General features: G+C 40.5%; 2 protein-coding genes across 12 annotated transcripts in view; both read right to left on the bottom strand.

Moving 5' to 3' along the window:
* Positions 1-7,108, bottom strand: part of LOC121653619 (histone acetyltransferase p300-like) — a 28,054-nt gene extending 20,946 nt beyond the window's left edge. For 10 of the 11 annotated variants that reach the window (XM_042007211.1, XM_042007270.1, XM_042007229.1 and 7 more), the window contains exons 1-6: positions 6,436-7,107; positions 4,106-4,710; positions 2,800-2,979; positions 1,078-1,384; positions 503-616; positions 76-321 (exon numbers count right to left, since the gene is read on the bottom strand). In XM_042007211.1, the coding sequence (XP_041863145.1) occupies positions 76-321; positions 503-616; positions 1,078-1,384; positions 2,800-2,979; positions 4,106-4,710; positions 6,436-6,529 (1,546 nt within the window). In that variant the 5' untranslated portion in view covers positions 6,530-7,107. Of the gene's footprint in view, positions 1-75; positions 322-502; positions 617-1,077; positions 1,385-2,799; positions 2,980-4,105; positions 4,711-6,435 lie in introns of all 11 variants that reach the window. The other variant, XM_042007262.1, reaches the window with a different exon arrangement.
* Positions 7,109-9,493: 2,385 nt separating this feature from the next.
* On the bottom strand, positions 9,494-19,653 carry LOC121654616 (histone acetyltransferase p300-like). The gene is made up of 6 exons (XM_042008835.1): positions 19,556-19,653; positions 11,180-11,351; positions 10,622-10,727; positions 10,368-10,496; positions 10,128-10,245; positions 9,494-10,021 (listed from the first exon to the last, which is right to left on the bottom strand). The coding sequence occupies exons 1-6, from the start codon at positions 19,562-19,564 to the stop codon at positions 9,836-9,838; spliced, it is 720 nt and encodes a 239-aa protein (XP_041864769.1). The 5' UTR covers positions 19,565-19,653; the 3' UTR covers positions 9,494-9,835.
* Between the last annotated feature and the right edge of the window lie 110 nt (positions 19,654-19,763).

Below are 19,763 nucleotides of genomic sequence, written 5' to 3'. Positions count from 1 at the left end.
CCGTTGTTGCAGACGAGAAAACTGATGTTCAGTTAAGGTCCGTGTTAAACTGTATGATACACAAACTAAACTAACCCATGGCATTTAGACTCCTCATCCCAGGTTGTCCCTGCAGCCCCTGGTTTGGCATGTTGGCCTGTGGCGTCTGCTGTGGCATCTGGTTGCCCTGGTAAGTAAGGCCCAGTGCAGCGTAGGCCCTCTCTATGGAGCTGGGGTCAATCTGGCTGGGAGGGTTCAGGTTCGGAGTGTTGGACTGCCCACCTGGTACGCCTGAACCTAAAGAGTTCACTAAACCCACTGCTGCCGCACTGTTGACGAGAGCTGCAACGATGGAAAAGGGGAACAAACAAAAAAAAAAGGAGACATTTAATGGGAGAAAGAAAGTACACAAAGGATGACTTTCCAATTTAGTTGCCATTTTTTCAATTATTTGCTTTCTTATTCATTAACTTTTAACATCTTCACGCAAACTGCCGAGGCCTGTAAAGTGAGAAAAACTCACACTGCTGGTTCCTCTTGTCTCCAGCGTTTTTTAGTGGCAGGCATACAGGACAGTCATGTCGTGTGCAATTCTTCCAATGAGAGATGATCTGTCTGGATGAGGCACAGTGTGCCACTGGAGGAGGAGAGACAGAAATGGAGAAAAGTTTCAGACAGGAGAAGACAGGTAGAAAACAAAGAGGAGAGTACAAGTGAAATATGACAGGGTGAAGGAGGAAGATGAATGATGAGACAAGAGAGGAAAAAATGAAAATGTCTCAAAAGGAAGACAGACAATGCAGAAACTAAGAAAGTTATTGTATGAGTCATTCAGTACAATAAAACTATGTCCAGATGGAGGCTCAGTGAAAGAGGAAGAAAAGAAAAATTACAGAAGATCAGCCAGCTGAAGAGAGAATAACTTATCCTGATAGAAAGAAAAACCTGGGAGACAAACCAAGTGGGATTAAACACCGTGCAAAAAAAACAATTAAAAAGAATTGCTGCAGATACATGACAACTTTAAAGCCCGCCTAGTGTTTACATTATAATCCACACGGTATTCAACCAGCAATCAACATAACTCAACCGACTCACCCTGGCAGGACTTGCCAGCCTGGCAGTGAGTCATGTGGTTGAGCACGTTCTTCATGGTGCGGCAATGAGGCAGGTTGCACTGCCGCACCTCCCCGTTGGCCTGCTCCCTCCGCTGGCACTTGTGTGCATGCAGCAAGAGGACAAGCTGTTGTTGAATCAACTTCCGCTTCTCAGGGTCAGCAGTTGGGGGCGTCGCGCCGGGTCCTGCCCCCACAGCGTTCAGTCCAACCTGTGTTCCTCCCACCGTGGCGGCTCCGCTGACCACCACACCGCCAACCGCCCCGGGTTGTTGCTGCTGCTGAGGAGTCTAATAAAAAGAGGAGTGAAGAGGGACAGATGAGCTTTTATAAGAAATTAATCAGACATCAGGGAGCTACTTTGGATGAGTATTCTGCTCAGAGAGCAGCTGATATTTTAACATTTAGCAGATTTTATTCCACAGGCAACAGGTCACAAGGATTTCTTTGATGAAGCACGGGACTCCAACATTGATTGTTCTCTAATACATGTTAGTACTAAAGAGTAACAAGTAGATGTGTAATCTATTTACTGTTGAACTTAATTAGAAAAACTTTAAACATTTATTTTTTTAACAAACAGGAAATCAGCCTAAAGTACAAATGAAAGTGTTATCAGGACAAAAAAACACACAAAGCTCATTTTGACTTGTGTTTATCTGCCACAGCAGCACAGGAAAAATGTCACTTTAAAATGATTAACCCCTTAAAATCCTTCAATTTTAGCCTAGAACATTTTTACTGGACCCTTGCTGATATAATAGGACCATTTTTGTTGCAGTAGCAGCCGCCACTGGAGCACAGTATGGCTTCAAAGGTAAACTGCACTCGCACTGGTCTGAAATAAGTGTTTACTGAATACATCATTCAAATATTAAGACTCTTAGCTTTCCAGTGGTGTATAAAATGTAAAGGTTCTTGGAAGGGAGACTGGGTAAAATATATATTTGTCATGTCCAGCACAAGGGATGTCAGGTTACAACAGGTTCATTTCTGTTAGATTATTACAGCAGTAATTAAATCACAATTAATCACATTTTCACAAAACCATACCATGACCAAAACAGGGAGAAAACACTCTGATCAGTTTTTCTCAATAAGTCATTGTGAAACATGACTCACATATGTGACACTCAACAGTAAAACACTACATTTTAAAGAACTGGGTGCAGCAGGGGACGCTCACTTGTTGACCCCGTTTCCTGTGTCAAGATGTGCGTTTACGTTTGGCTTTCTTCGCAGAGAAACATCAAAACAAGACATCAAAAAAAGAACTTTGCAAAATGCAAAAAACTGATTAAAAGTTTGCTGCAGGGCAAAATAAGATAACATTTTTCATTACCACTAGCAAAGGATCAAATCACAGACTGTGTTTGTGATCACTAGAATTTCTCCTGCTGGGGACAAATAACGGTCTTATCTTATCTCATCTTAGTCTAGATTTTTATATAAAATCAGCTATCCCATGATGCATTTCTTCACTTCTTAATATTTTCCTCAGACATGTTTGTGGCTCTCACACAAATAATGCAACAGCTTCTTATAGATAAAAACGTTTCCTTAACGGCGGGTTTTTTTTTTTTGTCTTAAAAGTTTTGAAAGCAAGCTGAGGAAATTTATCGCCTGCATGTTTTTAGGTACATGTCAACAGTAGAAAGAGACTTTTAAGACAGCCATATCTATGAAGTTCAGAAAGAAACCCTACCATCCCAGGCATGCCTTGACCCGGGGATGCCTTCTTGTCCATGCTGAACTGAGTGGCCATATTGTTGGGCAGGCCAGCCTTATTCTGGAGCTGTGGGCCCAGCCCTGCTCCAGGTAACCCCTGGCCAGCAGACTGGCCGTACGGACCACCATAGGGGCCCGCATTGGCCATCATATTCATCTGGAGGACGATGGAGAATACATGAGAGAAGACAAAAACAAGGGGAGGTAAGAGGAAGAGTGTGAGAGAAAAAGACATAGTTTCAAGGATCAGCTACTTTAATGACAAAAGAAGATGTAGTAAAAGCAGCCACTGACTTAGTATTTTTTAACATTTGTGAAATCACACGAGGTTTCACAATATCATCTAACATGACAACAAAAGCTATAGTATCACAGATTTACTTTTCAAATATTACATTAAAATTATTCTGCAATGACAATGTCACTTCTGATTTATCCTGATTTTCCTTCCTAGAGCACAGACGTGTAAAATTTTAGACCTGGAGAAAGGCACCTTCAGCTGCAGACTCCAACAAATGAAAACATGGTAAGCACCAAGCTGATCCATTATGAGCTAATACGCGAGGTGGGGAAAAACATCTATTTAAGATTTTTCATCTGCACATCTGCGCTTTTATAAAAACAACTTCCAGTTCTCGGAAAATGCCCGATGATATTCAAAGATAACTATTTTGTTCACTAATGCACAGAAGCAACAGGATAACAGCTCTATCCAGGCATTTAACAACGGTTTACGGTAATGCTTTTGCACACCTTAATAGCAAATCACAACAGTCATGTGGAATATTGACTAGCAAGGAGGTTAATAATCGATACCGCAGAGTAAACTGTGATGTAGCTGCAGGCCCAACACATATCCACACTGTTCCCTGCACCTGCTTTGAAAAACTCATCCTCAGCAGTCTTAAACATGCAACGTCTTATAGGTTTACTTCAGTTTACACCTTAATTAACTCTCTTCAGAAGAATGTGGCACATTCCTGTCCATGTTAACCACAATTTTATGTTAATCCTGCCTGAGATACAGGACTGTTGCAGGCAGAACCAGATTAATACTCTAGAATTGCTCTTTTTATGCTTTCACGTGCACATTAAAAAGGTTGCTTCAGTGCATATCAAAACGTTTAGCTGTTAGAGAATATTGATCAGGATGTTTAAAGGGGAGTGTTTTAGTCTTAATACTGAAGTAATCTATAGACATAAAATAAAATTAGCTGAATTGAGATGTCACTTTCTGACCAACCACCAGTACTGTATGGCTCTGCCCCCGTGGGTGCACCTACCTTGTTCAGCGTGCCAGGCTGCTGTGGTCTCATCCCTGCCTGACCCCCGGCTCCAATCGGCTGGTTGCCCTGCTGCTGTAATGTCTCTGCCAAAATATTACTATTGTTACCCATGCCAGCATTGCCAGGATAGCCCATTCTAGGCGAGCCATTGACAACCTGCCCCCCTATCAGCCCTTGCTGCTGCTGTCCCGCGTTGCCCTTTTGGGCACCCATCATGGCTGCTGCTCGGTTGAGTGCCGCCACGCCTCCAACCATCCCAACCTGCTGCATTAATCCAGGTTGTTGCTGCTGGTTCTGAGGATGAATGCCTTGAGGTCCACCGGAGGACACGCTGACGCCCCCCATCATCCCCATGGGAGCTCCAGATGATGCGCTGTTGGGAGTGGGACCGCCTGGCTGTGCTGGTGCTCCCGAACGCAAGAGCTCTGACAGCTGTTTATGTTTTGCAGCTGCATCCTGGCCACCCCCACCAATCCCCCCTCCAAGCCCTCCGAGACTAGTATGGAGTTGGCTGGCATCGTCGCCGTTGGTTAGCCCGAGGTCTGAAGAATTGATGAGCTCATCTGGGAGGTCCTGCTCCAAGTCAAAGAATGAACCAAAATCTAGACATGAAGGAATAAAAAAACAAAAATTTTACCAAAGAGGAAAAAAAAAAATCTTTCTTTCCATTCTCATCATTAAAACAAAAACAAACAAAAAGAAAGTTCAACCCTTTATCTACATCTCATAGCTTGAAAACCAGTGCAGCAGTAGCTGCCTTTCATAACCTAGACTTCTCTCTTGGGCATCAGCGTGTGGTTTGGTGGAGTTCCATACATGAAATGTGGACGCAGTGGGGACAAGGTGAGAAGCCGCAGAAGGTAAACACTATGGTATGCAGGTAGGTTTATGCAGCAGTTTATGGAAGACGAGCATGGAAGAGCAGAAAGCACAAGAAGTCTTACTCCTGGACAGACAGACAAATCTAGAAGTGTCTGGATTATAATAAATGATATTAAAACAATCAAAACATTTCCTTCATTTAACATTATCCAATATTGTGAATCAATGCAAAAAAAACCTAAATTCCTGACTATATTGCATTAGGAGTTCAAATAATGAGGTAAATTGAAAAGGAAATCTATTTTAAATGAATGTTTATTTAGTGTTGGAGGGGCACCTGGGGGCAGATTGAAATAGACCATAATACTAACTCGGCGTTTTAATAGAAATACTATGCAATAGGAAATGCAAAGAATTTACAACTTCTTGCTTAATATCAGTCAATGATTTCATTCACAGAGACAGTTGCATTCATACTCAATGTTAACACGTTTAAATATTCTTTATATAATGCGTTTTATTTGCGTTACTTTAAAAAGTGGACAACGAAAAGTACAGCGCGGTGCAGCAGTGAAGACAATGGAGACTACCAAGAATGGGCTTCGTAGTATTATTGTTAGCGCACTTGATAACTAAAAGCCTCTCAACAAAGGGACGTGAAAAAGACACTCAGAAGCGTGTGTGTAATTTGCTTTCTTGATGAACGCGGTAAAACTGTTCAAAGTGACACAGCTACAACTTAAGCAGGACAACGCTTCGCCCAACTTAACGAAGTGTCGAACAATAGCTAGCTTGACAATAGTTGTCTAAAAACAAGTGTACTCGCGTCGAGGGCACTAGACTCTTTAAAGAATAGTTTTTACAAATACACAGAGAACTACTACCCGTTAAAACGTACTTATTTCTTTTTTAAGGGGTTGACTAAACATCCCCTGTGTTCTTCTGGGAGCTCAGCTGAGCCGCTCCGGTGGGGGTGTCTTTCTAGCTACTTAGCTAGCTCGTTCGGTTGCAGTAACTTTCACTGAAAGCTGGTTTGGAAAAAACACATTTATCACTATATGTATGTGATAACTATAAATAAATTCACTTAATGTGTAAGCGCGCCCATGCTTCTTCTTAATTAACTTTTGAGGAAGTAAAAAAGCCTTTAGCAAACTGGGGTGTCTCGACTCCTCCATTGTTTGGAGGTGGATCTCTTAGTTGTGGCTAGTTAGCCTGTTGAGGCTAACGCATCAAAACAGTATTGTTGGAAAGTTGCTTTTGCTCCGGGACAACATTGTAGTTCTCCGTAAGCAGTATTTTGTCCCAGACTAGTTTTTTTCTAACGAAGATTGACAAACATTCATGTGTAAAAGCATCAAATATAAAGTAGCAAAGTGTCAGACCAAACTAAATTACTTTGCAACTCTGATGACTTCTAACACTGACCAGGTAAGTTGTAAAATCACAAATAGAACAATTCATGTATGCCTTACCCTGCAAAGTAATGCATGCAGTATATTTACCATTTCCATCACTGGCAGACACGGACAGAGCTGGGGAGGACAGCTTGGGCCTCTTGGCTGAAGGCGGGCCGGACTCCAGGACATTATCGGCCATATTTTTTGACGAATTAAAAAAAGGGGGGACTGTAGTGTATTTCCTTTATTTCCGTCTCCTACTCCCTTCAAGAAATGTTTCTGATCGTTCCCCCACCGCTTGGGGGGACGGTAGGGGAGAGGACAGCAATGTTGAACTCTTTTGAGTTCACCCTCTCGGTTCGTACCTCTGCAGAAATCAGTCCCCCTCCCCTGTCGGAGATTTTGTTTCTTCACAGATTTGAACAGGAGGAGGTGGGAAGGTGGAGTCGGCAAAAAGGCAAGCGTGCGGCAACCTCATGTAGCCTCTGCTGCGACACAGAAACTGTCCAAAGATCCGTCCTCCGTACTGCACTCAGTTCTGTCTGCCATAGTCAACAGGAGAAATCTTATATTTCAGATCTGGAAAAAGCTCCCAAGTGGACAGTCTTTGTGATGGCACGAATATGAAAACGGTGTCCAAAACAACTCAAGTCAGGGATACTTCTCTGTTAACTTCTGTGAACCGCTATCTCCCGCAACAGTTTAAAAAAAAAAATCCTTGGCTGGATTTAGTATTTCTCTCACCTAGCCAGGCTTCTCCCTGCTGGCGGTGTCACTGATTCCTTAATTTTTCCAGAGGTTAAAAAAGGCAATCACTCGGTGTGTGAAAGACACCCGACAGTATAGTTTTAATAAACAGTTAAAGGGTAACTGGTGGCAATAACAAGAAAACAACTTAATTGGCTTAACAGTTGGAATGCAGAAGCCACACACACCTGTCCATAAAAATAAAAATCTATTGCAGATGTATATTTTCATGCATGACTTTTCTTTTGCATGTGCATGCTGACTTAAATGTGCACTTAGTGTTTGACCATGCAAGGCACTGGGTCAGAAAGAACAGGCTGTTATTGCACATTTGGTTGATAAAAACCCCAAACGCAAAATGTCTGTTGCAGTCAGCACAGTTGGCAAAGGTTAAAACTGAAAACCCGTTCAAATCTAAAAATCACTGCTCCTGTGCAATCTCATCGCATGCAGTTTTCCCCCTTCTCTTTTTTCCTCCTTTTTCTATGACGGTATAGTTCTTGAAGGCAATAGTAGCGTTAATTGCCAATCAGCAGGGCGGTCAGATTCATCCAATTACTTTAATATTGTACAGGAAGGTCTGTCGGGTTACTTATCTTGTGGTCCTGCAGAGGTTCCTCCTCTGGTTCTCGCTTGGTTTGAACACTTGCAATCACAGATGATGAACAGCGTGATTATTAATCACTGTTTTTTTCACTGCTTAGAGATGTCCTGACCATGCATGGAGAAAAAGAAAAGGTTTTAACCAAAACCACAAGCGGAGCAACGGTGACAAGCGAAAAAATGAGAGATTTCTTGTTTTTCAAAAAAAAAAAAAAAAAAAAAAAAATTAACGCTGAACTGCTGGAAAATTATGGCTGTTTCGAAAGCGGAAAGCTTTGAATCGACACAGTAACCTTAACACTCCTCCTTAAAATATTTCTGGCTGACAAAATCCTCTCATTGACTCTTTGTGATGGTGAATGCCCCCCCTTAGTGTTGGTCCTGGCAATTTTCCCCTTCTCTTTAAACCCGTATTTCTTTCCACCTCTCCCTTCTGCCCGGCAGCAATTTATTTATATAATTGTCTATGCGGACTCTTTCCTTCCTCCGCGACAGACACATAATGATTTTTCATGTTGATGTTTTCCCCTTTTCGCAGGTTTTTCCTCGTAATATTGCCCTCTTCCGCCTCTCCTCCCCGTCGCCGCTCCGCAAAACACCCCCTTCCTTGGATTTTTCGGAGTATTTCCTTTTCATGCATACATATATATATTTATATTTATTTATATAAATATATATGTCACCGAGTCGGCTTTCCCTCCACTGACGTCTTATCTTTTGTCGTGATGCTCTCCCTCTCTGGATAGCACGGACAGGATTTGGCTACTCTGGCTTCCCCCAGCGGTTCCGGAGCGGTTGCCGTCGGCTGCCGGAGTCGCTCCTTCTATCGGTTATCTCCTGTTTCTGACGGTCTGTCCGCACAAACAAAATGGCGGCTTGTTGTTTCTACTCCTCTGATACGGGGGGAGGGTTTGAGGTACAGCAACATTAGGCGTGAAGGGGAGGAGGGAGGGAGGGAGGAAGGGAAGAAGAGGGGAGGTTGTCTTCGTAAGTGTTCGGGTGTGTCCGGAAACCGACTCCGTGCCCTATCGGCAATCATCTATTCAATCTGCAGGGGACAGTGGTGCTCCACCTTTATACCTTGCAGTAGCCTACAGTGTTTTCAACCAAATATGCAAAAGTAAACCTTTTAAAAAGCCTTCTACATTTTTTAAATAATTCACACATTTTCTCTTCTAAATGTAAGTTGGAAAGCTGTCAGGCACAATGTAAACTATATAAATAAAGAGAATGTAAATCATTATAACCCCATAGCGGGGGGGGGGGGGGGGGGGGGGGGGGGGGGAATATGCTAAACGTTTTGAGAAATATGGCCTCATTTTGAATTTGTCATCTGCAAACCTTTTTGTAGTTTTATTTATAGACTGTCATTTAATATTCTGGGAATATCTTATCTCAGTGGCCAAGGCAGAAGACAAATACCAAATGGCAGTGACTGTCCGCCATCAGACAGCACTTCATTAAGACCAGACATTGTAATAGAAATTAGTTCATGGGCTAAGAAAACTGTTGGAAACCATTCACAATGTTAAAACTCTTCCATGCAATGATGGTAACATAATCAGCGTCTTAATATTTTATCTATTTCTACTAATGGTTGATATTTAATAACGTTTCTTTTTAGTAATAATGGATGCCATCTCCATGCTAAAATAGAAACAAGTCACTTGTGAGCTTACAGTTCAGCCAGTTTTCAAGTATTCAAACCTGTTTTACATTATAGATATATATATATATATATATACACACACACACTTCTACCTACTACTACCTTTTTTCAGGCAAGACAATGTCAAAATATTTTGCATTTATACATATGAAAATACTTTTTTTCCCAGTTAACATTTTATTAATGATATATTTTGTTTTTCATTGTTGTTTTGAAACACTTTAATACAGTTATGGTAATACACTTTCCACTGTCCTACATTAGTATTATTCATTTGATCAAATTCATGTCATAAGAACCAACATTACTCTGTTTAGATGAGCGAGTAGTGTGATTCTTAATGGGTGAATTTTTTCTCATTGTTGCTGCTTTTGCTGGGGACATGAAATCCAAGTGAATTGCCAAACTAATTTGCCTAACTTTAGCTATTTCCTGCAATAAAAGGTCAAAATGTCTGTTTATTGTCACCAGTAGTACATGAAGTATTCAGATCATTTCTGAATAGTCAAGGCAAGGTAAGGCCACACCAGGGGGCCCCTGTGGAAGGCCAGAAGAGGCAATGCCAGGTTGGCCGGGCATCATGCCCTGCTTCTGGAGCCGAGTCCTCCTCTTTTCTTCCAGCTCTTTCTGGATTTTATAGATCTTCTCAGCCAGGAGGTGGTAGTACTCCACCTGGAGAGGACACAGCAGGAGATTGTTACACAGTACAGTCGGGGGATAACAAATGTACGATGACCATGGCACATTTAATTATACTCTGAGTATGCAGGTCTCATACCCTACTGTTGGCCGACTCGTACATGTCCCCTTCTACTTTTCGTGCATAAGCCACCAGATTCTCCATCCGCCGGTCCTTCAGAGCAGCTGGGTCAGGAGTAGGAAAGAGGGCCTGCACACTGCTCACACACACAAATGCATGAAAAACATTGCAGCTAACCTGAGTTTAGATAGCCTCTAAGATCATCTGGTTCTGCAAACGACCTAGTTTGTTAGAACCTTTGCTAGACAAGAGACTCACAGTTTGTGGACAAGATGGTTGCGGAGGTCTTGCGTGATGTCTTCATGCCAAGACTTTCTCATCCCTGCAGCAGAGGGGGGAGTAGCTGTGGGCATGGAGCCCAGGTTCCCCACACTGTCGTTCATCAAACTGAGAGAAAACCGCAGAAAAGAAGTTAAGATTTCAGGCAATGCAGGATTTATTTTGACTTTCTGAAAGTCTGCTGTATGACAACTCGACTAAAGCTGAAGCACAAAAGTGAAAAGCAGCCTGACCTCTGCGCTGTAATGTTGTTGTGCAACATGGCGTCTGCCAGTAATGTGGACTGCTGGTTGGAGGGCTGCACCCCCACTCCACCATTCACTCCCATAGAGTTTCCTCCTAGAAAGAAATCACAATGAAGTTAAAAAGCTGATGATAGCAAACAAAAGTCTCTGTGCCAAACATCTGAACATTAGCAGTTTTTTGGCCTGGAGAAAAATTAGTCAGTGTCCACTTCAGAATTTATTCCTTAGCAGCGAGCAAGAGATCACCATAAGACATGTGACTGTGGACTACATTTTAATATAAATCAGATTTGTTTAACAAAGTGACTGATCACGAGTCAGCTCAACAGTTGGAAAAAATTAAGGTCATACAAATGTAAAACAAAGACCAAGTCCAGTGTGCACAAATACCTGTTATGTCCTGTGAACAGCAATTAATTTACTGCATTTGAAAGCTCAGCAGAAAAAGTTAGTTCATTTAGGTTTAGTAAACCGTTGTTGCAGACGAGAAAACTGATGTTCAGTTAAGGTCCGTGTTAAACTGTATGATACACAAACTAAACTAACCCATGGCATTTAGACTCCTCATCCCAGGTTGTCCCTGCAGCCCCTGGTTTGGCATGTTGGCCTGCGGCGTCTGCTGTGGCATCTGGTTGCCCTGGTCTGTAAGGCTCAGTGCAGCGTAGGCCCTCTCTATGGAGCTGGGGTCAATCTGGCTGGGAGGGTCTGTCTCCTCCTGCTGGGGACAAATAACGGTCTTATCTTATCTCATCTTAGTCTAGATTTTTATATAAAATCAACTATCCCACGATGCACTTCTTCACTTCTTAATATTTTCCTCAGACATGTTTGTGGCTCTCACACAAATAATGCAACAGCTTCTTATAGATAAAAACGTTTCCTTAACGGCAGGTTTTTCTTTTGTCTTAAAAGTTTTGAAAGCAAGCTGAGGAAATTTATCGCCTGCATGTTTTTAGGTACATGTCAACAGTAGAAAGAGACTTCTAAGACAGCTATATCTTTAAAGTTCAGAAAGAAACCCTACCATCCCAGGCATGCCTTGACCCGGGATGCCTTCTTGTCCATGCTGAACTGAGTGTTCATATTGTTGGGCAGGCCTGCCTTATTCTGGAGCTGTGGGCCCAGCCCTGCTCCAGGTAACCCCTGGCCAGCAGACTGGCCGTACGGACCACCATAGGGGCCCGCATTGGCCATCATATTCATCTGGAGGACGATGGAGAATACATGAGCTCCCAATGGGAGCTCCAGATGATGCGCTGTTGGGAGTGGGACCGCCTGGCTGTGTTGGTGCTCCCGAACGCAAGGGCTCTGACAGCTGTTTGTGTTTTGCAGCTGCATCCTGGCCACCCCCACCAATCCCCCCTCCAAGCCCTCCGAGACTAGTATGGAGTTGGCTGGCATCGTCGCCGTTGGTTAGCCCGAGGTCTGAGGAATTGATGAGCTCATCTGGGAGGGTTTAAATGTTCTTTATATAATGCGTTTTATTTGCGTTACTTTAAAAAGTGGACAACGAAAAGTACAGCGCGGTGCAGCAGTGAAGACAATGGAGACTACCAAGAATGGGCTTCGTAGTATTATTGTTAGCACACTTGATAACTAAAAGCCTCTCAACAAAGGGACGTGAAAAAGACACTCAGAAGCGTGTGTGTAATTTGCTTTCTTGATGAACGCGGTAAAACTGTTCAAAGTGACACAGCTACAACTTAAGCAGGACAACGCTTCGCCCAACTTAACGAAGTGTCGAACAATAGCTAGCTTGACAATAGTTGTCTAAAAACAAGTGTACTCGCGTCGAGGGCACTAGACTCTTTAAAGAATAGTTTTTACAAATACACAGAGAACTACTACCCGTTAAAACGTACTTATTTCTTTTTTAAGGGGTTGACTAAACATCCCCTGTGTTCTTCTGGGAGCTCAGCTGAGCCGCTCCGGTGGGGGTGTCTTTCTAGCTACTTAGCTAGCTCGTTCGGTTGCAGTAACTTTCACTGAAAGCTGGTTTGGAAAAAACACATTTATCACTATATGTATGTGATAACTATAAATAAATTCACTTAATGTGTAAGCGCGCCCATGCTTCTTCTTAATTAACTTTTGAGGAAGTAAAAAAGCCTTTAGCAAACTGGGGTGTCTCGACTCCTCCATTGTTTGGAGGTGGATCTCTTAGTTGTGGCTAGTTAGCCTGTTGAGGCTAACGCATCAAAACAGTATTGTTGGAAAGTTGCTTTTGCTCCGGGACAACATTGTAGTTCTCCGTAAGCAGTATTTTGTCCCAGACTAGTTTTTTTCTAACGAAGATTGACAAACATTCATGTGTAAAAGCATCAAATATAAAGTAGCAAAGTGTCAGACCAAACTAAATTTTTTTTTTTTTTTTTGTTTATTAAACATAATGAAAGAACATTACAAAGTATTAGGACATTGGTGAAAGACATTTTCACCTACAACATAATCACATGGAATACCAACTAACAGAATAACAGAATTCTCCTTAACTAAGGATGCTTTAGATACAAATGTAGGAGATAAATATGAACTGTATACCAGTAGGACAACCAGGGAATCAGACAAATTTAAAATAGACCCATAACTCGAGAGAAAAAAAAGGGAGTTAAGAAAAAAGAGAAAATGAAAATGAAATGTAATTATTAGCAAGAACCCGGGGGTTTGTGCATATTAAATTCTGATATTGTTGAGAAAAGCTTACTAGCGGAGGGTGTATTAATGTTTTTTAATGACTTACGTAGTAGTAGGAAATCATTATTAAAAGCTTTTTCAGATGGGGGAGATTTCATGAAGCGACATTTATGAATATAGAACTTAACTAGCAATATAATATTATTAACTAAATATTCGATCTTTTTGTTTTTTATTGATATCCCATATTTGATGCTCTTGAAGGAAAGGGAATCTATTTGAAGAGATTTGGACATCAACCAATTGTGTATTTCCAACCAAAGATTATTTACAACCTTGCATTCAAAGAAAAGATGCTCTGTTGATTCCGGCGATGATTTACAGAAATAACATCCATCCAGTTCAAATTTGAATATTTTCTTAATGTATTCCTGTGAAGGATAAATATCATTTAAAATTTTAAAATGGATTTCTTTACATTTAGGAGGGATTGGAAATTTAAAGAATTTTGTTCTTATAGACCGAATTTCTTGTTTGTTAAAATAATTTCTGAGATAATATGTTCTTTTAGAGGAACCTGGATAAAATTGGTCATTTAAGACTTTCCTTAGAAACTGGTTATTACACTTTTTATCTAGGAAGTTTGTGTCATTAATTCTTATTTTATGCAGTTTGGGCATTTGGGTCTGAGCTAAATTATTCCTGATTAAGTTAACCATGGCGGTTGGAATGTTATCAACCACATTTTTGTAATCCTCCTGGGTACATACCATTTTATGTTTCCTGCAAAAATCTTCAACTTTTAATAAATGTCCATTATCATCCAACAAATGAAAAATGGACCAAATTTGTTTTTCCATCCATCCCTCCATGAATATAGATTTTCTTCTTCTCAGGATCACCCTATTGTTCCATAACGGTACGTTATGTGGACTAAAGTTATGTTTATAAATCATCTTCCAGTAGAACAATACCTGCTGATGAAAGGCTGAGAGTTTAATGGGTAGTTTATTAACTTCAAAATCACATTTCAATAAAAGATCAATGCCACCTAACTTTTTAAAAATAAACTTTGGCAAAGCGAACCAAATGTCTTCGCTATATCTTAAAAATGACTGAAGCCATTTTAACTTAAGTACACCGTTCATAGTTTCAAAATCAATAGCATTAATTCCTCCCTGCTCATAATTTTTAATCATGTCTACTTTTTTGATATAATGATGTTTGTTTTTCCAAATAAAATTGAATATAAGGGTGTTAATTTCTTTAATATTTTTTGCAGAAAGGGGTAGAGAATAGGCGGGGTAAGTGAGTCTGGAAATAAGTTCTGTTTTTGTTAATAGTGATCTACCAAATAATGTTAAGTCTCTTTGCAACCAACTATTTAGGATTTTTCTGGATTTTTCAATTGGCTTCTGGATGTTTTTGCTGTTACTAGTATCATGGTTTTTGGAAACCCATATGCCCAGATAACGAACTACCTTTTTAACAGGGATACCATATAATATCTTGTCCGAGCTGTCATGAACACTTAGAAGTTCACATTTATCCAGATTAAGAGTAAGGCCTGAAGCCTGAGAGAATAAACTAATCATCTGAAGAACAAGCGGTATCTGAACCTTATTTTTCAGGAACAACGTTGTGTCATCAGCCAGTTGGCTGATGAGCATTTTATTTCCATCTATAGAGATGCCTTCAATTTCAGAGTTTTTTAACCGAATAGACATCAGTTCAGCAGCCATAATAAACAATAGTGGAGATAGACTACATCCCTGTCTAATGCCTCTTCCTATATTGAATCTGTGGGTAGTACCTTCAGTGAGGGAAATACAGCTATTAATATCTGTGTGTAACATTTTAATTATATCCAAAAAGTATTCTCCGAATCCAAAATATTTTAATGTATCAAAAATTAAAGGATGTTCAATTGAGTCAAACGCTTTTTTAAAGTCAAGAAATAAAATATAAGAATCATCTGTGATCAGATCACTGTAATCTATTAAGTCTAAAACCATTCTAATATTATTATGAATTGATCTACCTTTCATGAATCCTGACTGTGAGTTACTTATGATTTTTGGGAGACCATTTTTTAATCTAATTGCTAATGCAGTGGTAAGGATTTTGTAGTCTGTATTCAGAAGAGTAATCGGTCTAAAATTATTTAACAGTCATTTATCTTTTTCTGGTTTAGGGATCAATGTAATCACACCTTGTTTCATTGTTGTCATCAATTCCTTTTGGGTAATACTTTCTGTAATAGCATTAAATAATAAATCTCTTATTTCCTCCCAAAAATACTTGTAGAAATTAGCGGTTAGACCGTCTGGACCAGGTGAACGATCAGATGCAATATTTTTAACAGCTTCATCTAATTCTGCCAGCTTCAGATTTTCTTCACATAATTTTTTAAAATGATTATCAATTTTCGGTAGCTTATCCTCTATTGTTTGAAAAAAATATTTGGAATGTTGTTCGTTATAAGAAGAGGAATACATTGTACTATAATATTTGTAAATTTCTCTAGTTATTGAGTTTGAGTTTATGCATTCCTCTCCATTAATTAATAAACACGAGATGGTATTATTTTCTTGCCTTCGTTTTTCAAGCCTAAAGAAAAAGGAAGAATTTTTTTCACCTTCTTCTATCCATTTCGACCGTGATCTGATAAATGCACCCTTGGCTTTATTTAGATAGAACTGGTCCAATTGAGTCTGTAAATTTGATATTACTATTTTATCTTCTTCAGACCAATTCACTTTAGAGTAATAGTTGAGAAGGGATTTAATCAAATTGTTTTCCTTTACCTTGTTTACCAATTGTAGTCTTTTACTGAAGGTGATGAGATTTTCCTGATTAAAAATTTCAAATATTCCCACTTTTGTATGTGAGATAGGTTGGTATTATTCTTAGTATCTGAGATTAGTTCTTTAATCTTGGAGCAAAACTCATCATTTCTCAAAAGGGATGAATTGAACTTCCAGTAGTCCTTTCTTCTCCTTGATAGAGACTGACTGGACATAACCAAGCTAATTACACTATGGGTGTGTCCCAAACCGCGCACTTCTATACTTCGAACACTACATTTAAGTGCTTAGTGCGCTGACACAGAAATTTCAGTAAAAACTCAGTGCACTGAAAGTACCCGGATGCTGCCCTAAACTCAGCCAAAAATCTAGTGCGAAACGATGGACACTACACGCACTAAACGGACGCCATCTTGCTGACGTAGCGGAAGGGGAGGGACTTTCAACCAGTTTTCAGAGCCGGCAGCCACCGACTCAGCGGTACCGAAGCATGCGGAGAGTATTTTCAACTGTTGTAAGTATGAAGATATTTGATCAAAATTCTAATATAAACTGCAGCATGTTTCTTATCTCTTCTATCCCTAATGACAGTTATGGATCTGATCATTTGTTGGAGGCTGCAGTAGAGTTAGCAACGTAAATGTTAGCAGTTTTATAGCCGATTTCGCGGATCTAGATGGGCTATAAGTGTTAAAAAAGATTAATGCTATAGGTTCCGTATGTTTATTCATTATTGTTGAACCTCCAGATTAAGCACTGCGGGGTCTCTGGCGTAAACGAAATGGTCCTTAATCTGAAAACTGATTAGGAAACACCGCTGGTTTAGAGAACCGGCCCGTTTCGTTGGTACCGCTGACGAAGCCGTAGCTGATTGTACATCACTTTAGATAAGCGTCTGCAAAGTAACCATAAAGTACATATATATAATAATGTTTGCTTTTATATAACCTTCCATTTTGTGTTCACCGTAGGTCACTGTGGCATCAAACTACCGAGCTAGCAGTGGCACTGAGGCATTTATCCCCTGCGGGCTAGGACGCTGCTGTGGAGAAGAGGAGGCAGCAAGAGAGAAATGATTTAATTAAAATTTTAAATAAAATGTTTTCTGCATCTCCGTTTTAGCGTCATTACTGCATTTCATATTTTGAATGATGATTTCTAGTATAATCGGTTTCCTGTTGCCAGACGTGAACGGTATCAGTGTAAACAGCAATGAAAACAGATGTATAATGTAAAGTACTTTAATTCAGTTAAGATATCTTTGCTTATTTAAAAGCTGTTTTAGCATAAAAGTATGACATGCAAACACGTATGTTGATGTGATTTTGGATTTTGGAAGAAAAAAAAGGTATATTAACGGAGCGGCGCCGCTAAGCTGGTACGTCACTACCGGTAAGTGCAAAACGTTAGTGCTCAATTTGGATCAGGACTTACCCACGATAGTGTGCACTACAGAAGGTAGTGCTTAGTGCGCACTACGCACTACCTTCCAGTGCACTCATGTAAGTGTGCGGTTTGAGACACACTCAATGATCACTGAGGGGGTTTATAGAGTTACTTGTATGGATTTGAAGCTGCATGATGGAAGTAGACACCAACCAAAAATCAATTCTTGATTTCGAATTCCCATTGGGTTTTAACCATGTAAATTGTTTTGTATTAGGAAAACTGTCTCTCCACACATCTAACAGGCCATTTTCATTCATGAAGTTGCTAATAATTGGGTTTGGGCAACTCTGTGAATATTTTGTGGGCCATCTGTCTAAACATTCATCGGCAACCATGTTAAAGTCGCCTCCAACTACAAGGTCAGTCATATAAGTTGTTTTTAACTCTTCTATGATATTGGTAATTTTATAAAGCAAAGTTTTATTTTTAAATTCGTTATTATAGCCATAGACATTGATCAAAATAAAGGTGGCTTTTCTATTTTCAAAACACACATTATCCAGTGCCCTTCATTATCAGTCTTTTCTAAGACAATTTCACCTAAAAATTTATTAAAGCAAATTGCCACTCCTGCAGAGCGATTCGAACCATGACTAAAAATAATCTTATCTCCCCATTGCTGGGACCAGAATCTAACATCGGATTTATCGGAGTGCGTTTCTTGAAAAAAGAAAATGTTGGATCTCAAATTTTTGCAAAAAAGGAAAACAGCTTTTCTTTTGACTGAGTCTTTTAACCCCCTAGCATTAAAGGAAGAACAAGAAATAACACCTTGAAAGGACGATAAGGAACTCATAAAAGAATCAGAAGTTTGGGAATAACAGTTAAGGAGGAAGTAGTAATAACTGTGAACGTCCCATTTTGGAACAATCTGTTCATATAGGATTCAGACATTCCCAATACTCAACCCGCTCCTTTTGGTCTCTCTTCGATGCGTTTGCCGTTGATGTAACCATGTGGACCTCGGAAACCTGCAGCTTTACCCTCTTTTCTCGCTTGCTCAATCTTGGGCCACATTGCTTGCCTCGCCAGAAAGTCATCCTTTGTTAGATCTTCCGTAAATCGGACACCTGCCTCTTTGCACACCGCTGAAGACTTTGTTTTTCTCCAGATGTCATCTCGGATGTTTCTTTTGGAAAATAGAACGATAATTTGTCTGTGCCTGTTTTCCATCTTTCTTCCTACCCTGTGTACAACATCCACAGCATCTTCCATCTTCTCAGCCAGATAGGGGGATACTTTGCATAGTAGATTGATTACCTCAGCTCTAATGTTCTCATTCACATCTTCTTTTTTCCCCTTAATCCGAAGACTCCATCTTCTTTTGTATCCGTCTTGTTCCACCAGCCTCTCCTTTAAGTCTTCCTTCTCTTGGAGAAGGGAGCCAACCTGTTGTTCCAAAGATCTGATTTTTGTTTTGCAACTTATCTTCTGAGTTAAGTTGTGTTGTTTTTGCTACTGAGGCTAACATCGCACTGTGTTGTTGTATTTGTGAGGAGAGATCATCCATCCGATCATTAAGTCGTTGACCGAGTTGGTTAATGGCTGACAAGATGTCTTCCTTTAAAGAGTCATTTATCTTGTCTTCGGGTGTGTCTTTAGTTTTTTTCTCCTGTGGTTTTTTCTCTGGCGTGTTTGACGGCGACGTTTTCTCTGCCTCGCTTAGCCGTGGAGCTAGCAGCTTCCGTTAGCATAGCATAGTCATGCTCCGTTGTTTTTTCCAACTGTCTAGACAGGAGGGTTTTAGCCCCGGAGGGATTTTTGGCACTTTTCATCTGGATGCCGGGTGAGTACTAGGCGGTCAGCGTCCCACAAAGTGGAGCGCTTACATGCGAGCAACTTCGGGACGAAGAGTGGAGCTTCAGTGGAATGCGTCAGAGTCGTACGGCATTCCACCCGGAACTCCTCAGACCAAACTAAATTACTTTGCAACTCTGATGGCTTCTAACACTGACCAGGCAAGAGGTAAAAACACAAATAGAACAATTCATGTATGCCTTACCCTGCAAAGTAATGCATGCAGTATATTTACCTTTTCCATCACTGGCAGACACGGACAGAGCTGGGGAGGACAGGTTGGGCCTCTTGGCTGAAGACGGGCCGGTAGGGATGTTACGCTCGAGCCGTCTGCTCGATCACGTGTCGAGCATGTGACACGGAAGTGTTGCGAGCATTGTCTCTGAGTATATACACAGACATACATACATACATATATATATATATATATATATAGAGAGAGA

The sequence above is a fragment of the Melanotaenia boesemani genome, chromosome 2, assembly GCF_017639745.1.
Source record: "Melanotaenia boesemani isolate fMelBoe1 chromosome 2, fMelBoe1.pri, whole genome shotgun sequence".
Taxonomy (NCBI): Eukaryota; Metazoa; Chordata; class Actinopteri; order Atheriniformes; family Melanotaeniidae; genus Melanotaenia; species Melanotaenia boesemani.
Note: the sequence above shows the minus strand (reverse complement) of the source record. Positions and strands in the feature narration are given on the sequence as shown.